The sequence below is a fragment of the Trichechus manatus genome, unplaced genomic scaffold (genome assembly GCF_000243295.1).
Source record: "Trichechus manatus latirostris isolate Lorelei unplaced genomic scaffold, TriManLat1.0 scaffold00002, whole genome shotgun sequence".
Classification (NCBI taxonomy): Eukaryota; Metazoa; Chordata; class Mammalia; order Sirenia; family Trichechidae; genus Trichechus; species Trichechus manatus.
The window spans coordinates 10950937-10970699 of NW_004443938.1; the positions used below are offsets into that span (position 1 = coordinate 10950937).

At 46.8% G+C, this 19763-nt stretch overlaps 1 protein-coding gene across 1 annotated transcript; it reads right to left on the reverse strand.

Moving 5' to 3' along the window:
* Nucleotides 1-97: 97 nt before the first annotated feature.
* ACAT2 (acetyl-CoA acetyltransferase 2) lies at nt 98-18923 on the reverse strand. The gene is made up of 9 exons (XM_004368799.2): nt 18814-18923; nt 16872-17006; nt 10339-10520; nt 8432-8549; nt 5205-5348; nt 2635-2757; nt 1340-1494; nt 678-788; nt 98-303 (listed from the first exon to the last, which is right to left on the reverse strand). The coding sequence occupies exons 1-9, from the start codon at nt 18866-18868 to the stop codon at nt 133-135; spliced, it is 1194 nt and encodes a 397-aa protein (XP_004368856.1). The 5' UTR covers nt 18869-18923; the 3' UTR covers nt 98-132.
* Between the last annotated feature and the right edge of the window lie 840 nt (nt 18924-19763).

Here is a 19763-nt window from a genome sequence, read left to right on the forward strand (position 1 = left end):
AAGGTGCTTTCCATTCTCAGTTTGGTCCTGTTTTCACATATAACTCAGTAGCATACAAAGTTTAAAAAAATGAGGCTTTTTTTAAAGGAAATGAGGCTCAAATTTAGTTTAGGCATAACTGTTAGAAGAATTTCATCCTCTCTGAACACACATAGCTATTCCCATCCCACCCCCGATGCACAGGGCAGCAACACCACGACGTCCACCAGTTCTCTCCATGGTGTGTAACAGGGTCACAAGAATCCGACAGCCAGATGCTCCCAGGGGGTGACCCAAGGCTATGGCCCCTCCTTGAATGTTGACCTGTGGGGGGAATGATTTAGATAGTTCTGTGGATTTAGGGTTAAAATCCTAAAAATTTTTTCCTCCTTTCAAATGCAGTTTTCATTTTAAACTACTTAGGAACTCACACCTTTGGCATCCATTGCTGACTGCCTTCCCTTGTTCCTTAGTTTAAAAATGAATGTAGGAACTGAAGTAATGCAGTTGAGGCTTTTTGCCTTGGGAAATGACAATAGGTGACACCCTGCACACACACACCCCCCACAAAAAAATCACTATCTTCACCCCTAACTGTAGAGCTATTACCTGGGAAACAGCTAATTTCATAAACATGAATATGTGAAATTATTTACAGTCTGAAATCTGAGCTGCTAGAACAAGGTACTCATACTTACCTTCTCCAGGTTTAATCCCAGTTCTCTAACTATTGCAACAGAGAGGGCTGCATAGGCTTCGTTAATTTCAAATACATCAACATCCTCCAGTGACCAACCTGCTTTTGCAACCTAAAGGAGAGATTAATGGAGTAGAGGTCGAAGAAGAGTCACTGGAAGTAAACAAGTGGAGCATATTGCACGATTCTGAAGAATATAAAAACTGCTTCATTGAGTTCTTACGTTAGTCAAAGGATACCTCACCCATTTTGCCTTGGTGACGTCAATTTTGAAAGGTTACAGCTGCTATCTAAAACAGCCCTTAGAAATTCTAAAGGGTGTTAAGTTTTGCACCAATAGCTTCTGTTAACGTGTAGGTAAGGTGATACAGAGTCGGTCTAGAATGCATATAATCCAGACGTTCCCGGCTGTCTCCTTATGGTAGAGAAAGCAGACTAGATATAAATGATCAAGCTTATTAAAGGCTAGTGGGGAGACTCTGAAGTAATGTTTTACAAAACAGGAAGCCTAGTAGGAATAAACAGGAAAACAACCAAAACCTGGCATTCTGCAGTGGAAAAGAGATCTGAGTAAAGGTTCAAAGAGGTGAGGGGAACTTTATCTGGCACTGCAGACTACTGGTCTGGTTTCAAACAGGTAAGAACAAAGATTGTTAAACTCACGGCTTGCTTGATTGCTGGAATTGGTCCCGTTCCCATAACGGAAGGATCTACGCCTGCTTGTGACCAGGAAACTATCTGTGCTAAAGGTGTCAGCCCACGATCAGCAGCCTCTGACTTCTTCATAAGGACCACAGCTGCAGCACCATCATTTATTCCTGTAAAATATGAATGTCTTTATTGCTAGAATAATGCTCATTAACCTCGGTTCTATATCTGTGCCTGCTTTCCCTTCCACTGAAGGTAAGAGTTAAATTATTCTTAAAACATTTTGGCAGAACTGTTCCCATAATTCGACAGACTTTACTGTGTAGTTAGAAATGCTAAGTTTGAAGGCAAAGATTAGTCCAAAGGACTAATTGACGACAACTACCACAGCCTCCACCAGACTGGGTCCAGCACAACTAGATGGTGCCCGGCTACCATCACTCACTGCTCTGACAGGGATGGCAACAGAGGGTCCTGGACAGAGCTGGAGAAAAATGTAGAACAAAATTCAAACACAAAAAAAGATCAGACTTAGTGGCCTGACAGAGATGAGAAACCCCAAGAGTATGGCCTCCCAGACATCCTTTTAACTCAGTACTGAAGTCACTCCTGAGGCTCATCCTTCAGCCAAAGATTAGACAGGCCCATAAAACAATACCTCAACCATGTACACGAGACTAAATGGGCACACCAGCCCAGCGGCAAGGACAAGAAGGCAGGAGGGGACAGGAAAGCTGCATGAATGGAAATGGGGAAGCCAAGGTCAAGAAGGAGAGAGTGTTGACATGTCATGGGGGCTGACAACCAATGTTACAAAACAATGTGTATTAATTGTTTAATGAGAGATTAATTTGCTCTGTAAACCATCTAAAGCACAAATAAATAATTCAAAAAAAAAAAAGAAATGGTAAGTTTGACAATGTAACATAACTGGTCACAGAACATTCTAACTAAAGAAAGTGGAAAGATTAAAGAGTTGGGGAGGGAAGGCTTAGGAACAGTAGGGAAATGGAAAAACTAAGTCCAGACCTTATAGGAGGGGTTAGGGGTTTCGCATATTGGAAAAATTAGAAGGGAATGGTTCCATAATTTTAGTTTTTTTGTCTAGTTAAGACATCAGAAAAAGAAACCCATTCTTTCAATATAGGTTAAATCAATTATCAAATATAGAGAAACTACATTTTTTCCTAAAGATACTAAAGCAAATTTTCAGAATAACTTTGTGTATAAACAGTTAACGAAATGAAAAGTTAGAAAAAAGGTTTTAACTTGGTAGTAGACTTGCACATCTGCCTTACAGAGTCTCTAACCTGAAGCATTAGCTGGGGTAACTGTTCCTGTTCCATCTGTAATAAAGCAAGGCTTTAGCTTCGACATAGCTTCTATGTTGCTCCCATGTCGAGGAAACTCATCTGTTTTAACTTCAGTAAGACCTGAAAAAAGGAAAATCGGTTACCCAAGCTGAGTACAGAAACGGCACTGCGCACACTATAGACATCTGGTAGATTTCTCAGAGTGATCTGTGATTCCAATTTGGAAGAAAGGCGTACTACCATATACCCACTTTCCTTCCAATAGGAGGGAAGTACACACTAATATAATTATCGTGTCTTAAAACATTTCATGAGAACTCTCCTCAAAAGGGGGCTCCGACGGGAATGGGGTTATTGCCTACCGGGTACATAATGTGTTTTGGGCGATGAAAAAGTCGTGGAAGTATCTTAGTGGTGATGGTTACACGGCATTGAACTGTACACTTGAAAATAGTTAAAATGGCAGATTTTATGTGATATGTATCTTTACCACAATAAAAATTTTTGATTTTTTAAGAGAGCTCAAGAGGAACACAAGTTTGGATTTCAAGTGCAAGGAAAATCGGTTTGCTTTTTGGAAATCTGTAATATACAAAACAGCAACTATTTGGGAATGCATACTTTTTCTCTGGGATCCTCTCATTTCAGGCCATCAGAGTAGCCACCCCAGTGTGCCCTCAGCATGTGTGCCGTTAAGGAAACCAGCTTCCATTAAGCTGAAGAGCATGTTAGAGGATGCACCCATCAACTTGCATTGGACAAGCTTAGCGTCCTTGGCCCTTCTGGTTTCCATGCCAATGAACAATGTGGGGTAAAGAACCTAGTTTTACCCTAAGTAATGTGGCCTTTGTCTTTGGCTCCAAGATTTGTGCTGTTGCTGGGACTGTCAGACCAGAAAAGACTCACCTGGGAGGCCAACATCAACCAGTCTCAGGAGGCATGATTTAGCCTATCATACTGATAAAAGCCCTGAACATGAAGGCTCAGAGAGCTTCCTGGTTGGAGGGGACATCTGCTCTCAGGACGGTAATGCATCCCTTAGGAAATGGAAGCTCCACGTTGGGAGCCCTCCCAGACCTTGCCCTACGCATCTCTTCGTATGTATCCTTTTTCACTATAATAAATCTAGTCATAAGTATGGTATACTCTCCGTGAGTTCTGAGTTGTTCCAGTGAATTACTGAACCCAAAGTGGTAAGGAGGGCCAGCAAGTCAGAAAGTAAGGACTCCCGAGCTTGCAGTTGGCATCCTGAAAAAGTAGTGGGAAATCAGCCCCAAATCTGAGGCCAGAAGGGCAGAAGGTTGGAGTGTTGGGTGTACTCCCCAAACTTGCAGCTGGCATCTTCCTTTATGGCAGTCTAAAGGATGGTGTCCTTTTAATTTGTGAGCTCTGACCCAACTTTGGGTGGCTAGAGTTGGAGTGCCACAGGGGCAACTGGCGATGAGGACAGAAAGGTGGGAAGGTGGGGACTAGGCCCATCTCCACATTTTGAGAGTTGGATTCATGTTGATCCTTACCAAGTAGCCGGCAATGAAGGTGGAATTTACCAACTTTACACAAACAAGATCTAACGTCTTTTGAAAAACGAACTAGCTAAAACCCAGAATGCAAAAACGAGTAGCAATGATTTCCAATGGACTTACAGATAACGTACAAGCGAGCCTGCTTAATAGACAAATGCAGATCACGTCATTGTATGCACTCTATCCTGGCTTCCCTTTACAAATGAATTATTTTCTATTAAAGTGTTGCTTAAATGCTCCTTCAAAAATCATTTCCAAGTCACTCCTCTATATTGGCTACCTCACAGTAACTGGTCTCTCTGGTGCGTATGAAATTCCATGCATGTACTTGACAGTCCATGAGACATTTTGGCTCTTTTCCATATCCACAGCCCTTTCTGAGGAAAGCAGTTGGAGTTCTTTGTACAAAACGTTGCTAAGGTTTGAGTCATAGGACTTTGCTAGTTACAACGGACAGGATCAGGGAGTATCAAGGCCAGTCTCATAAGCGCTGGACATAAGAAAAACTGGTCATCAAAAAGGGAACTGGACCAGAGCACTCCATATTAGCTAATGACCAAGTGACCCAAAAAGATTCACTCTTGAGAGATCTAAACATAAGATATCAAAAAGGGAACTGGACCAGAGCACTCCATATTAGCTAATGACCAAGTGACCCAAAAAGATTCACTCTTGAGAGATCTAAACATAAGATGCACACAGAAGCAACAGGAAGTAGCGGATGTTCACTTTTGAGGAGATTTGACCTATAGGGACAGCAAGTCAGGTGTAGCCTACCAGCCAAGAACCAGTGCTCCAGTTTTTCATGAAACCTGCTGTATGAGCTTATCAGCCTCAGACACAGGAATCAAGAGTGTCTAAATACTGATAGTTTCCCGTGTTTCCTCACGCTGTAAACTTAGTGTCCCCACCCCATCTCCACATTCAGATGTATCCAGGTACATCTTTCTTGTGAAAGGCCTAACTAAGACACGATTTCTATTTTGGCCTTGCAAAACATTCCTATGTATTATTCTTTTGGATATTACTCATCAATAAACCCACCTTTTCTGGAAGACACAAACACTGGTACAATCTCTTTGTCAAAATGGCCAGCTTTCTGTGCGCTCTCTGTCCTGTTCTGGGACAGAAGTGCCACCTTGTCTTGATCTTCTCTACTCACTTGCCATTTTTTGGCTACATTTTCAGCTGGGGAAGACAAAAAAAGAAAGGCAAAAAACAGACATTTTCATGAACTGGCTCTTGATCGCTCAAGCTGTTCACATTTAAACCAGCACTGACCACACAGCACGAGCAGGCTCTCAGGTGGGTATGTGCTCTGTGGCAACCCTGCCACCACGGCAGTGAATGTGGAAATGTCCCATAGACTCCCGAGAAGCCATTTTCTCTCCTTCTGCCCTAGTCTCCTAGGGCTGCCATAACAAACTACCCCAAACTAGAAGGCTCAAAACAACGGAAATTTATTCTTTCACAGCTCTGGAGACTAGAAGGCCAAATTCAGGGTGTCAGCAGGGCCATGCTCTCTGAAGGCTCTCGAGAAGGATCCTCCCTTGCCTCTTCCAGCTTCTGGTGGCTCCTGGCGATCCTTGGCTTGTAGATGCATCACTCCAACATCTGCCTTAGCCTTCACATGGCATCCAGCCTCTGTCCGTCTCTCTGTCTCTTCTCCTCTTACAACAGTCATACGGGATTAGGGCCGACCGTACTCGAGGATGACCTCATGTTAACTGATAACAGCTTCAAAGACTCTATCTCCAAACAAGGTCACAACTGCAGGTACGAGGGGGGCTTCATCCAACCCAGAACACATATTTCATTTTTCTTCCTTCTTTTCTGTATAATTTTAAACTTACAGAACTAGTCTTTATGCAGTCACCAATTGTTTACATTTTGCTCCATTTGCCTCTCTTTCTGAACCATTTGAGAGAAAGTTGGAGATGCCATGCCCCTTTACTTCTGAATTTTAATTTCAGCATACATCTCCCCAAAACAAGGTCATTCTCTTACATAACCACAGTTATCAAAATTAGGAAATTTAACCTCAGTACAATTTATTGTTGTTGTTAAGTGCTATAAAGTCAGTTCCTACTCATAGCGACTCCATACACAACAGAACGAAACACTGCCCAGCCCTGCACCATCTTCACAAACATTGCTATGTTTGAGCCCATTGTTACAGCCAATGTGTCAATACATCTCGTTGAGGATCTTCCTCTTTTTTGCTGACCCTCTACTTACCAAGCATGATATCCTTCTCCAGGGATCGGTCCCTCCTGATAACATGTCCAAAGTATGTGAGACGAAGTCTCACCATCCTTGCTTCTAATGAGCATTCAATTAAGAGCTCAGCTGCTAACCAAAAGGTGCAGTTCAAATCCACCAGCTGCTCCTTGGAAACCCTATAGGGCAGTTCTACTCTGTCCCATAGGGTCGCTATGAGTTGGAATCAACTTGACAACGACAGGTTTGGTTTTGGTATTCAATACGATACTGTTTATCAAATCCTTGGTCCAATTCAAATTTCAACTATTGCCCCAATGATGCCCCTTACAGCTATTTTATTTGTTCAGTGCAGGAGCTAACCCAGGGTCATGCATTGCATTTCCTTTACCTGGCACAGTTCTTCAAAATATCTTTGTGTTTCTTGACTGTATTGGTTTTCTAGTGCTGCTGTATGTAACAGAAATACCACAAGTGGGCAGCTTAAACAAACAGAAATTTATTTTCTCACAGTTTAGGACAGTCTGAATTCAAGGCACCAGTTCTAGGGGGAGGCTTTCTCTGTTGGCTCTGGGGGAAGGCCCTTGTCTGTTTTCAGCTTCTGTTCCTTGGTTCCTTGTCGATCTTCATGTGGCGATCTTCGTGTGGCGTGGCATTTATCTTCTCCCATTCCTGCTTGCTTGCTTCTGTGCCTAATCTGCTCCTTTTATATCTCAAGAACGACTGGCTTAAGATACCCCCTATACCAATATGGCTTCATTAACATGATGAAGAAAACCCTATTCCCAAACAGGATTACATCCACATGGATAGGGGTTAGAATTCCAACACATATTTTGCGGGAACACAATTCAATCCATAACATTGACCTTGATATTTTTGAAGAGAAGGGGCCAGTTCTTTGGCGGAATGTCCCCTAATTCGGGCTTGCCCGACTTCCTCGTTAGGTTAAGATTATGCGAAAGGCAGGCAGGTAGACACTGACTGACACTGTGATCTTCTCTGGACATCTTATCAGGCCACTTGAAGCCAGTTTATCTCAGGCGACATAAGCTTTCAACACTTGGTTAAAGAGGTGTCCAGCAGGTTTCCCCACTGTAAAGTTACTATTTTTCCATTTATAATTAATAAGTAATCTATGAGAAGTTACTTTCATATTAAAATGTCTTCCTCATCAAATGCTCACCCCACTAATTTCAGCACTCATTCATGATTTTCTAACTCCAACGTTCCTTCTAGACGTATTAATCGGCATTCTCCTGTAAACAAGAGCTTTCCCTCCTCTCCCCACTTATTCAGTTATTTACATCAATATGGACTCCTGCATCTTCATTTTATTTAATCAGTTATAATCTGTTACTATTGTTTATTTATTCTTTATAACAGGCTTTACTTTGTAGAGCAGTTTTAGGTGTACACAAAAATTATGCAGACAGTAGAGAGTACTCATATGCCCCCTTCCTCCCTTGCAGTTTCTCCCATTATTAGCATCTTGCATTTGTGTGATACATTTGTTACAACTGATGAACCAGTATCAAAGTCCACAGTTTACATTAGGGTTCACCCTGTGTTATACGGCCCTATGGGTTTGGACAAATGCATCTGGCATGTGTCCACCATGACGGCATCACACGGAGTAGTCTCACCGCCCTAAAAATGCCCTGTGCTCTGCCTGCTCACCGCTTCCCTCTCCCTGCCAACACCTACTATCAGTATTTGTTTTGATTCCCAAATTGCCCAAGATATGGGCAGTGGGAGCGCCTTTAAACTGACTCCTATGTCCTTCTGACATGTCCCCAGGATGAGCACTTGCTTATTTTTTAGCAATTTTGTCCCAGTGCTGCAATGAGGCATTCCTCCAAGGAACTCTAGTTACTGTTATTGGAGAATGGTATTTAGAAACAAAGAACTGGGTGTGAGGACTGCTCATTGTAACCAGTATGTCACTGTTTCTAGGCCTCTTTCTAGACATATATACCATTTGCACCATAAATATATGTATTTCTTTAACCTTTCTAAAGTTAATACACCTTTGGTGATGTCTGCCTTACCTGTAACTCCCATGTGATAGTGGTGGAATGCATCTGTAAGACCATCACAGAGTAGGCTATCAAGTAGAGGCATCTCACCCATCTTCACTCCTGTTCTCAAGTGAACCAAGTGAGGAGCCTGGGAAAAGAAATACCAGTGGATTTGGGTTTGGTTGTAATTAGTCCTCTCCTTACGATCCCACTCAAAACTATCCACAATGTTTCATCAGTCTTCGTCCAGTCCCCCTTGCTACCCCTTCTCCCTTCTTCCCGCCCATTCTCCTCCTCACTCAGGCCCCAGGGCTTAAAGGTCCCTGAAGTTAGCAGACTACTCTACCCTGCCTATCTTGGGAAGCCATTACTCTACCTACCCATTCCTGTTTCATCAAAACCTACCCATTCTGTGTCCTAGCTCCTTAACAAACCAAAACCCACTGCATTGTTGTCAAGTCAATTCCAACTGACAGTGACCCTATAGGACAGAGTGGAACTGCCCCACTATGTTTCCTAGGCTGTAATCTTTACAGGAGCAGACGGCCAGGTCTTTCTCCCAGGAAGCTACTGGTGGGTTTGAATCGCCCACCTTTAAGTTAGCAGCCAAGCACTTAACCACCGCACCACCAAGGCTCCTCCCCTAGTTCTTTAAGAACCCCATTTACTCCTTCCAAAGAGGCAACTAGTTAGCTGTTAATTGACCAGCTCACCTGGGGCTGAAGAGACGCCAATGATGTATTGCTTACTTCGATGGGAGACATAATGCCTACAGTGAGACTAATCAGGTTGCCTAATTAACTGATGGGGAGGGATTTCTGGCCGGAGGGTGCTCTTAACTCCCACCAACTCAACAGCAGCTATAATAGAGTAGAAAGAGTACTGAATTGGAGTCAGCAGACTGTACTGGAATCCCAGCTCTGGGCCTCAGTTTCCTTATCTGTAAACTAGGGATGATACCATCTAACCTATATGGAGTCCCTGGGTGGTGCAAATGGTTAAGCACTTGAGTATTAGCCAAAAGGTTGATGGTTCAACCTACCCAAAGGCATCCCAAAACACAGGCCTGGCAATCTGCTTCCAAAATATCACAGCCTTGAAAACCCTATGGAGCAGTTCTACTCTGTCACATGGGGCCACCATGAGTTGGAACTGACTCAATGGTAACTAACACCAACAACCTGTAAGGGTTGTTTTGGGACTTCAGAAAGACCTCATGTATAAAAGCACCTAGTAAAGCATGACACGAATGTTAGTCTAGTTCTGTAAGCTCCTGTCCAAATCAGTGATCGTTTTGCTATCTCCAGCCTCCTTGCTCCTGAGCCTCGGCGGTGGTCAGGCTGAGTCAGCCTCTGATCAGGGATCCCCAGGCCAGACACTGAGCTGCCTCAACGGGAAGCGGGAGGCACACATTTCCTTTCTACTGCTGTCGCAGTCTAAGCGACGGAACTTGCTGAAACACATTGTGTCTGGCACACTGACTGGAGAGGGCACATTCACAGGTCACTCTTCCATGGTCAATCCCTCTAAAAGGTCAGCAAAGCCTGGTCCCTGGGGCCCTCCTTGTCATTTGCAAGAAGGAAAGTGGCAACGTCTGTCTGCCTTCTCCTCATAAGGAATTTTAAAAAGGGGCACCAGTGACTAATGTTGTGGGTTCAGTTCAGGAAATATTTTATGCTCCAGTAACAACATTTTAAACAATATATTTTGTTCCAAATGGTGCTAGTTGACAAGTACTTCTCTTCATCTTGCATTTCCCATCCACTCTGAAGAATAGCTAACATTCAGGTAGAGTTCAAGGACGAGTCTATTTTTCTGTCTGCTTATTTGTTTACAATTTGCTTCAAGCCCTGCTATGCATCCATTTACTCCACTATGGCAGGGTGGTGAGTTTGTCAGCAAGAGGTCAGTGAGAGCTGTCTCCTTGGAGGTCTTACCTTGCTCATATTTTCCATGCCTCCTGCAACCACGATGTTGGAGTCTCCCGTCCCTACTGACTGGGCTGCAAGGCACACGGCTTTCAGGCCTGACCCACAGATCATCTGGCAACTCCACGCCGGAACAGTGTAGGGGATTCCTGCCCCTACACTGGCTTGTCGGACAGGATTCTGCCCACAACCTGGAAGAAGGAACACACATGCCTCTCAGCAATCAATGAAGAAGATAGAATGTCACAATAAGAGCAGATGCAAAGTCAGGAAATTGCCTCCTGCCACTTCTGAAAGCCCATAGGCCAGCTAAGTTCCCTCCAGAGGCAGACAGGCCTGTATGCATCTATACCTAACATAGTTGAACCCTTGAATATACTGCCTTGTCCTGCTCTCTAGTCCCTGGGTGGCACAAATGGCCACTGACTGAAAGGTTGGTGGTTCGAACCCACCTAGAGGCACTGTAGAAGAAAGGTCTGGCAATCTGTTTCCAAAAGGTCACAACCTTGAAAACCCTATGGAGCAGTTCAACTCTGCATGCATGGATGGGGTCACCATGAGTCGGAATCAACTCGATGAAAACTGGTTTGGTTTTTAGTTTTTTTATACTGCTCTCTAATTATTTTAATCACATGCTTTCTACCCTTCATCCCTAAAGATGAAGAAAATAGGAAGATAATAAAAATGGAGACAATAGGATCCAACAGTTATTCAGAGGATTGAGCGAGGTAATAAAAGTAAAGCACTTAGCACAGCTTTAAAGGGCTGTTGTTGTTGTTAAAGGCCTAGTACTCAATAAACATGGCTATTACTTTTACTGTTGACTGTGTGGGAGATTCTGTACAAGTGAGAGAGACAGAAGGAGACAGCAGAGACACCAGTGGAGTGCCCTTCACAATCAAGAAAGAATAAACCAGGGGTCTGAGAGGGCCTTGGAAAACCATGAGAAAGTGGTGTGGTTTATACCAGACTTTAACGCCCACAAGGACAAGTTGGGAAAGTGGGAATTAGGGGCAGCTCTCAGACAGAGTCAGGACTAAAGATGGTTTGGGGTGAATGTTACCAGTATGCATTACTAGTAAGTAGAATGTACGCTGCTGAACGAGCACAAAATGAGTGACTGGTGACTGGTTAGGAGTGGTCAGGGGTCACCGGTCTACAATCCAAGCAGGAATGAGAAGTGAGACTGCCCCGCCCTCTCTCTGTGAGGAGCACCACGTGCAGTGTCTGTCTTCCTGCTGCACATCCGGGACCTGTGAGTGGCACCTCAGCAGGAGTGTCTCTGGAAGGAAAGGCCACCACGGTCGCCTCAGCAGCCCCTTCAACAGGAGGACTGACGACAGACAAGAACCCAGGAGTGTGGAGTGCAGAGGCATCATGGGGCTCCAAGGCAGCCAGCAAACTGTCCCCAGGAATTCTTAAAGGGGGCTATTCACTTCAGTAGGCACGCGCTGGGGCTACCGAAATAAAGAAACCTTGGTCCTTACCTGGAGGCTAGAAGCTTTGCTAACGACTCTAGACCCAGCTAGAACTGGGTCTCTTGGGTCCTTCAACTTGGTCCCACCCTGGAGCCCAGCTATATGTGGAGAAAGAAATAGGCAAAGCACAAAGAAATAAGAAACAAGCAAGGCAACGAAGAAAAGATAAGGCACAGAAAATGTAACCCCAAAATCACCTCAAGGAAAACTGAGCTTATGACAAGCTTCAATATCTTATCACTTTTCTTCATCTTCTCCTCATGAAAGTCCCTAGCTTGCACCGGGGGAAAGAAATGTAGTAACCTCAGTGCTGGATTGTTAGCTATCCCGGAGAGATCTTTTTTTTAAAAACTAGTTCAGGATTAGGACAGTGCTTAACATCAATAAACGAATCCCTAGTGGAGGGGATTGCATGTACCTAATTGTGGCGTTGGCAAAGAATACTGAATATACCATGGACTGCCAAAAGAACCAACAGGTCTGTCTTGGAAGAAGTACAACCAGAATGCTCCTTAGAAGCAAGGATGGCCAGACTACGTCTCACATACTTTGGACATGTTGTTAGGAGGGATCAACCCCTGCAGAAGGACATCATGCTTGGTAAAGTACAGACTAAGTGAAAAAGAGGAAGACCCTCAATGAGATGGACTGACACAGCGGCCGCAACACTGAAAGGGGCTGTGTGGAAATTTCACATTTACTGTTTCTTGCCAGCAGTATAGGCCTAGCTTCCTGGGTATTATAGTATTGCTAATGCCTAGCTTGCAGAGTTCACTTTTGCATGCTCCTATGATTTTATTTTCCTCCTATCCCCCCTCTTGCTTTCCCATGATTTTAAAGCTTAAGTTTAACCTAAGTTTCTCTTTGAGAGGTAGAATGACAAGTGCTGAACAAGGAAAAATCATCTTATAGTCGAAACCCGGACAGCGTCAGAAGGCCAACATGTCTAGAATGAGGCCAGGGTGCCCACCTCAAAGGGGGAGCTAACATTCTACAGATTCTTCGGACCCTGACCCTGTCCCAATAAAATCCTCTGATCAGCCTCCAATTACCACCATTGCTTCTAGTCCCTGCTTTTCCTCATATTTTCTTTTTTGTTATTCTTTCTCCCTCCTCCTATTCCAGTAAGATTAACTAAAGTTTCTCCTTAGAGGGTGGCAGAACAAATTAATAACCCTCAAGGACTAGGATTAACTCATCTGCGACATGACAATCGTGACTAACAGTGCCAGATGACCTTCAAGGATCGCCAGTAAAAAGGTAGATCATCTGCAGCATGCAGAATGTGACCACCAGAAGAGAAATTACAACCCTGTCCATATAAAAACTTTCAGCCAGTCTCCAGTGGAAGAGACAGGTCTTTTGGAGGAACTCATTCCCCTCTGTCTCCTGTATATCAATACGCAATAAAACACTCTTGCTGCTCACCTCACCCCGTCTCAGTATTGGCTTCTGTGGCAGGCGGCTCAGACCCTCCACTGCGGTAACAACAATGGGCTCTAACATAACAACAATTATGAGGTTGGCACAGGAATGAGCAGCGTTTCGTTCTGTTGTACACAGGGTCACTATGAGTCGGAACCAACTCAACGGCACCTAACAACAATAATACTAAGCCTCAAGTTTCAGTATTGAAGGACTCTATGGGTAAAACACTGAATGACACAAGAAGCATCAAAAGAAGTTGGAAGGAACACACAGAGTCACTGTACCAAAAAGACCTGGTCCACATTCAACCATTTCAGGAGGTAGCGCATGATCAAGAACTGATGGTACTGAAGGAAGAAGTCCAAGCTGCACTGAAGGCGTTGGTGAAAATCAAGGCTCTAGGAATTGACGGAATACTGACTGAGATGTTTCAACAAATGGATGCAGCGCTTGAAGCGCCTATGCCAAGAAATTTGAAAGACAGCTACCTGCTCAGTTGACTGGAAGAGATCCATATTTGTGCCCATTTCAAAGAAAGGTGATTCAACAGGATGAAGAAATTATCAAACAATACCATCAATATTACATGCAAGGAAAATTTTGCTGAAGATAATTCAGGAATGATTGTGGCCGTACATCGACAGGGAACTGCCAGAAACTCAAACCAGAGTCAGAAGAGTACTTGCAACAAGGGACATGAGAGCTGATGTCAGATGGATCCTGGCTGAAAGAAGAGAATATCAGAAAGATGTTTACCTGTGTTTTACTGACTATGCAAAGGCATTCGACTGTGTGGATCATAACAAATTATGGATAACACTGTGAAGAATGGGAATTCCAGAACACTTAACTGTGCTCATGAGGAACCTGTACACAGACCAAGAGACAGTCGTTCGAACAGAACAAGGGGACACTGGGTGGTTTAAAGTCAGGAAAGGTGTGCATCAGAGTCGTATCCTTTCCCAAACTTTTTCAATCTGTATGCTGAGCAAATAATCTGAGAAGCTGGACTATATGAAGAAGAACAGGGCATCAGGATTGGAGGAAGACTCATTAACAACCTGCATTATGCAGATGACACAACCTTGCTTGCTGAAAGTGAAGAGGACTTGAAGCACTTACTGATGAAGATCAAAGACCACAGCCTTCAATATGGATTACACCTCAATGTAAAGAGAACAAAAATCCTCACAACTGGACCAATAAGCAACATCATGACAAATGGAGAAAAGACTGAAGTTGTCAAGGATTTCATTTTACTTGGATCCATAATCAACACCCACTGAAACAGCAGTCAAGAAAGCAAATGACATATTGCGTTGGGCAAATCTGCCACAAAAGAACTCTTTAACGTGTTGCCAAAAGTACAGCAAATCTGTCTTGGAAGAAGTACAGCCAGAATGCTCCTTAGAAGCAAGGATGGCAAGACTTTGTCTCACATACTTCGGACATGTTATCAGGACGGATCAGTCCCTGGAGAAGGACATCATGCTTGGGAAAGTAGAGGGTCAGCGAAAAAGAGGAAGACCCTCAACAAGATGGATTGACACAGTGGCTGCAACAACAGGCTCAAGCAGAGCAACGGCTGTGAGGATGGCGCAGGACTGGGCAGGGTTTTGTTCTGTTGTATACGGGATTGCTCTGAGTTGGAACCGACTCGACAGCACCTAACAACAACGAACTGTTGAAAAGCAAAGACGTCACTTTGAGGACTAAGGCGCACCTGACCCAAGCCATGGTATTTTCAATCACCTCATATGGATGCAAAAGCTGGACAATGAACAAGGAAGACCGAACAACTGATGCCTTTGAATTATGGTGTTGGTGAGGAATATTGAATATAACATGGACTGCCAGAAGAATGAATAAATCTATCTTGGAAGAAGTACAGCCGGAATACTTCTTAGAAGTGAGGATGGTGAACTTCATTTCACATACGTTGGACATTTATGAAGAGGGATCAGTTCCTGGAGAAGGACATCATGCTCGATAAAGTATAGAGTCAGTGAAAAAAAGGAAGACCCTCAATAAGATGGACTGACACAGTGGCTGCAACAATGGGCTCAAACATAACAATGATCATGTGGATGGCGCAGGACCGGATAGTGGGTTTTGTTCTGTTTTGTTTTGTTGTACATAGGGTCGCTATGAGTCAGAACCAACTGGATGGCACCTAACAACAATAGTAATCTCAAAAGCCAACATTTACTACTTCTAGGTGCAGTAATTCACTCAATCCTCACATTAACTCTAAGAAATACTATTATTTTTATCCCTATTTTACACCTAAGGAAAATAAGGCACAGAGAGCTTAAGCAACTTACACAAAATCACCCAAGAACAAGTGGTAGAACTGGGATTTGAACCTGTAGTCCGGCACATAACCTCTTCACTCTGTCCTTGCACTGCTCCCTCCAGATTTCCCACTCAGTGATTCAAAACTAGCCCTTTCCCCAACCTCTTCTCTGCATGTTGTTTTCCCGAGCACACTGCTTTGCCTGCAGCCCCATCAGTGGCAGCTGCTCATCTCGCAAGCCTCACTGATGAAAGACTGAAAGCAGGGCCCTGTCCTTGCTCAGTGTCACTTGCAGACCATGACCCTGCTGACCTATCATAAGACCCTGCTCCTTGGCAGCCCATGCCCTCAGGCAGCATTTTCCCCTCCCCCAAGCTGTCATTCCAACTCCTTACCTTATTCTTTCTAAACTTCACTCCTTAGTGTTCTCCTCCAGCCCAACTCCTGCATCATTCTCAGCTGCCTCAGCACCCATATGGTGGCCCCAGGCAACACACTGACCTCCCAGTTCCTCGAACCTTCCTGTCCAAACTTCCTCTCTTCCAGCTCAACTCCCTCAGGTCAATGGCCAAGCTGTGGACCTTGTCTGTCATCAACACCAACTACACAATTCTCAGTTTACTTATCCAAACATTCTACTATCTGGCCAGCAGCACACTGGTACAATTCTTTGACCTCATACCAGTTGCAGCTGCACAGACTCCAACTCATGGCAACCCCATGTGTGCAGAGTAGAACTGCTCCGTGGGGTTTTTAAGGCTGTGACCTTCAGAAGCAGGTCGCCAGGCCTTTCTTCCATGGTGCCTCTGGGTAGGTCTGAACCGCCAACCTTTCAGTTAGTAGTGCTTAACCATTTGCACCATCCAAGGACTCCCTCCAAATCGCTCACTTGTCACATTATCCTTGTCCATCAGCCACATCCTTCTTTACCTTCCTCCTTATCCAGCTCAGAAGTGAGCCTGATGAGAACAATGAGCTTATCTGTGTTGTTGGAGCCAGATCCCCAGCACCTAGCACACTACTAGCACACAGGAGAAATTCAGTATATTTTATTAATGGTGACATTTCAGGGAGCATGGAGAGCCATGTGTAACCTCCTATGCATCAGGCCGGCCCTCCTTCTGGAGAATGAAAAAATGCTGTAGGACAAGTGGTCTAGGTTCATTCCGGAAAGCATGTTAAAGAAGCTATTGGCAGAGCTTCGCAGATGGGGGACGGAGGTGTTCTAACACAGGGAAACCCATGAAGCAGACGTATGGAGGCGAGAATGTAAGTCTGTGTGTTAAGAAGGTGTTCCTAACAAATGTGACCTCTTCCGGGGTCACTGGTGAGTTAGTTACCTGCTGTTAAAACATTTCCAAATATGACCTCAGACACCTCCGCTGGAGCCACACCGGCCCTCTTCAGGACTTCTTTGATGACAGCTGCGCCCAGGTCATGAACAGGAACAGTAGATAAGGAACCATTGAAGGAGCCTAAAACACATCGGGGGAGAGAGTGGACAGCTGAAGCCTGAGGCTGATGAAGGAAGCCCACCCATGCTTGGGGCTCCAGGGCCCCTCACATCCAAGCATTGAGATGAGCCTGTGGGTGCACCCTTTTCCCTGCACAGGCTTGCACACCAGCAAGTCTGGGCAAAGGGCAAAGGTGCTTGTCACAACTTGCCACAGCTGAGAATGGGATATGTGACACTCAGAAAGGTTTATGGAAGCCTCTAAACAAGTTTCTGTCAAGTCGATTCCGACTCACAATGACCCTATAGGACAGAGTGGAACTGCCCCATATGGTTTCCAAGGAGCAGCTGGTGGATTCGACCTGTCAACTTTTCAGTTAGCAGCCAAACACTTAACCACTGCGCCACCAGGGCTCCGTGGAAGCCTCTGGCCAAGGGGAAAAGCCTTGCCATCTATTTTCAGAAACCTGAGGGGATGGATACCTCCCAGGGCTTCCCAAACAAAACAGGTCAAGAGATCTCTGTCGAAAGGCTTTGAAAACTCTAAAGAACTAAGGAGATAAATGCCAACTAGCATTCTGCATTATTTAACCAACCGGAGGAGCCCCAGCTTGTCCTCTCCAGCTCAGTTCATCTGGTTGGTGTCCCCACAGCTTGTACCCCCCACCATCTGGATCGACCCCCCAACTTGGTCCCCTCAGCTCACGTCCCTACTTCCCCCCACCCCAAGCTCTTCCTCCTCTCGCCCCCCTCAGTATGCCCAGCTTGTCCTCCATGGCTAGTCCCTCATCCCCTCATCCCCATTAATGGTCCCCTCAACTCGTCCCTCCACTTCCCTCCAGCTCATTTCTGCCCTGCTCCTTCCTCCTCATTCCCCCTACCCCTAGGTCGTCCTCCAGCCCCACGGTTCTTCGTTTCTTTCCCCCCACCCTGTCCCCTCAGCTCAATCTCTCCCCTCCTGCTTGTTCCCTCCAGGTCATCCCATCAGCTTGTCCTCCCAGCTCGGTCCCCTTGGTTGTGCCCTCAGGTCAGTTGTCGCCCTCACCCATTTGTCCCCCGAAGTGGTTCCCCTCCCTCGCCCTTCCCCGCTAGATCCCCCCCAGCTCATCTCCCAGGCCTGTTCCCTCAGTCCCCCCACGGTTTGTCCTCCCCAGTTCCTTAAGTCCCACCCTAGTTCATCCCCCTCAGCTCGTCCCCTCAGCTCAGACCACCCCTCCAGGTCATTCCACCTCAGTCCATCCCCTCGCCAACCCCACGCCACCACAGGTGTGACCGGGGGCTCCTGACGCTAGCCAATCAGGGGCCTCACGAGAGGGTGCGTCCCTGCGTCAGCCAATAGCAGCCCCAGGTCGAGCATGGCGCTACCTCAGGGAGCCAATTAGAGCCCGCGGGAGGGCGGCCCAACGGGACCCCGGGTTCCCCTTGCACCGCTGTCCGCCCTCTCCTCCTCCACAGCGGGTCCCCTCGTCCCCTGCACCGCCGGCCACCCTCTCCTCCTCCGCAGCGGGTCTCCTCGCCCCGAGCACCGCCGGCCGCCCCCTCCTCGTCCACCGCGGGTCTCTTCACCCCGTGCACCGCCGCATGCTCCTCCACCGCCGGCCGTGCCCCCTCCTCCACCGCGGGTCTCTTCACCCCGTGCACCGCCGCATGCTCCTCCACCGCCGGCCGTCCCCCCTCCTCCACCGCGGGTCGCCTCGCCCGGTGCAGCGCCGGCCGCCCCCTCTTCCTCCACTGCGGGTCGCCTCGCCCAGTGCATCGCCGCCCGCCTGGCGAGCGTGCAGACGGCTAGGCAGCTCTGACGCCCGCTCGTCCGCCCGCCAGCCGCTCACCGATGGCGGTCCGTGCCGCCGAGACAATGACCACGGGGTCCGGGCTTGCACTCATCCTGCCGCTGCCGCTGCCGCTGCTCCGCTACTGTGAAGCCCCGCACGGCGGGTGCGAAAGAAGGCCCACCAGCCCGCCCTCAGGCCGCGCGGGGGCGGAGACAGCGCCCGCCCCGCCCGCCCGCGGCCTCCGCGCAGCCGCCAGTGCGCAGGTCCGGGGAGGAGGGGCGGGGGGGCGTTCCAGATTGGCGGGCCCAAAATCCTCCACACCCCCGACACTCCCACCAACACCCCAGCGTGGGCTGTGGGCGGGGCGGCGAACCGCGACACCCCCAAACCCCCGGGCCCTCTCACGGACACTTCAGTGCAGGCAGGGCTACGGACCCAGACCCCCCCTAGATCCTCCCACTGACACGCCAGTGCAGGTTGGGCTCAGACCCCGACACTCCTCCACCCTCAGAACCTCCCTCCGACATCCCAATGTGGGCGAGGCTGCGGACCCCAACACCCTCACACCCCCAGACCCTCCCACTGACACCCCAGCGGGGACGGGTCTGTGGATCCCGACTTCTCCGCATCTCTGGGCCCTCCGACGGACACCCACAGACTCTCCTACGGACACCCGATGTGGTACACCGCTTCTCAGCTTTTCTTTCTTGTTATTTTTTACTTTTAGGGTTTTTTTTGAGTCAGTAAAGAATGCAGGTAACACTATCTCGGGTCAGCCTGGGACTGGAGTCCCAGAGTTTGGAATCATGGACGTTGAGTCCTGCAAAGTGCAAGGCTAGGGGCTGTTCTGAAGTGGAGTTTTGCGCTAAGGGCCTAAAAAGTTCCCATGCATTTTGCCTGGGCGCCAACAGTCATTCATCCACGTTAGGTAATAACTGGGTTCTCATCTATGCAGACTCGTGGAGTGTTTGTCTGTGCCCTCTGTGGGCTTGGCACCACTAGCCTTT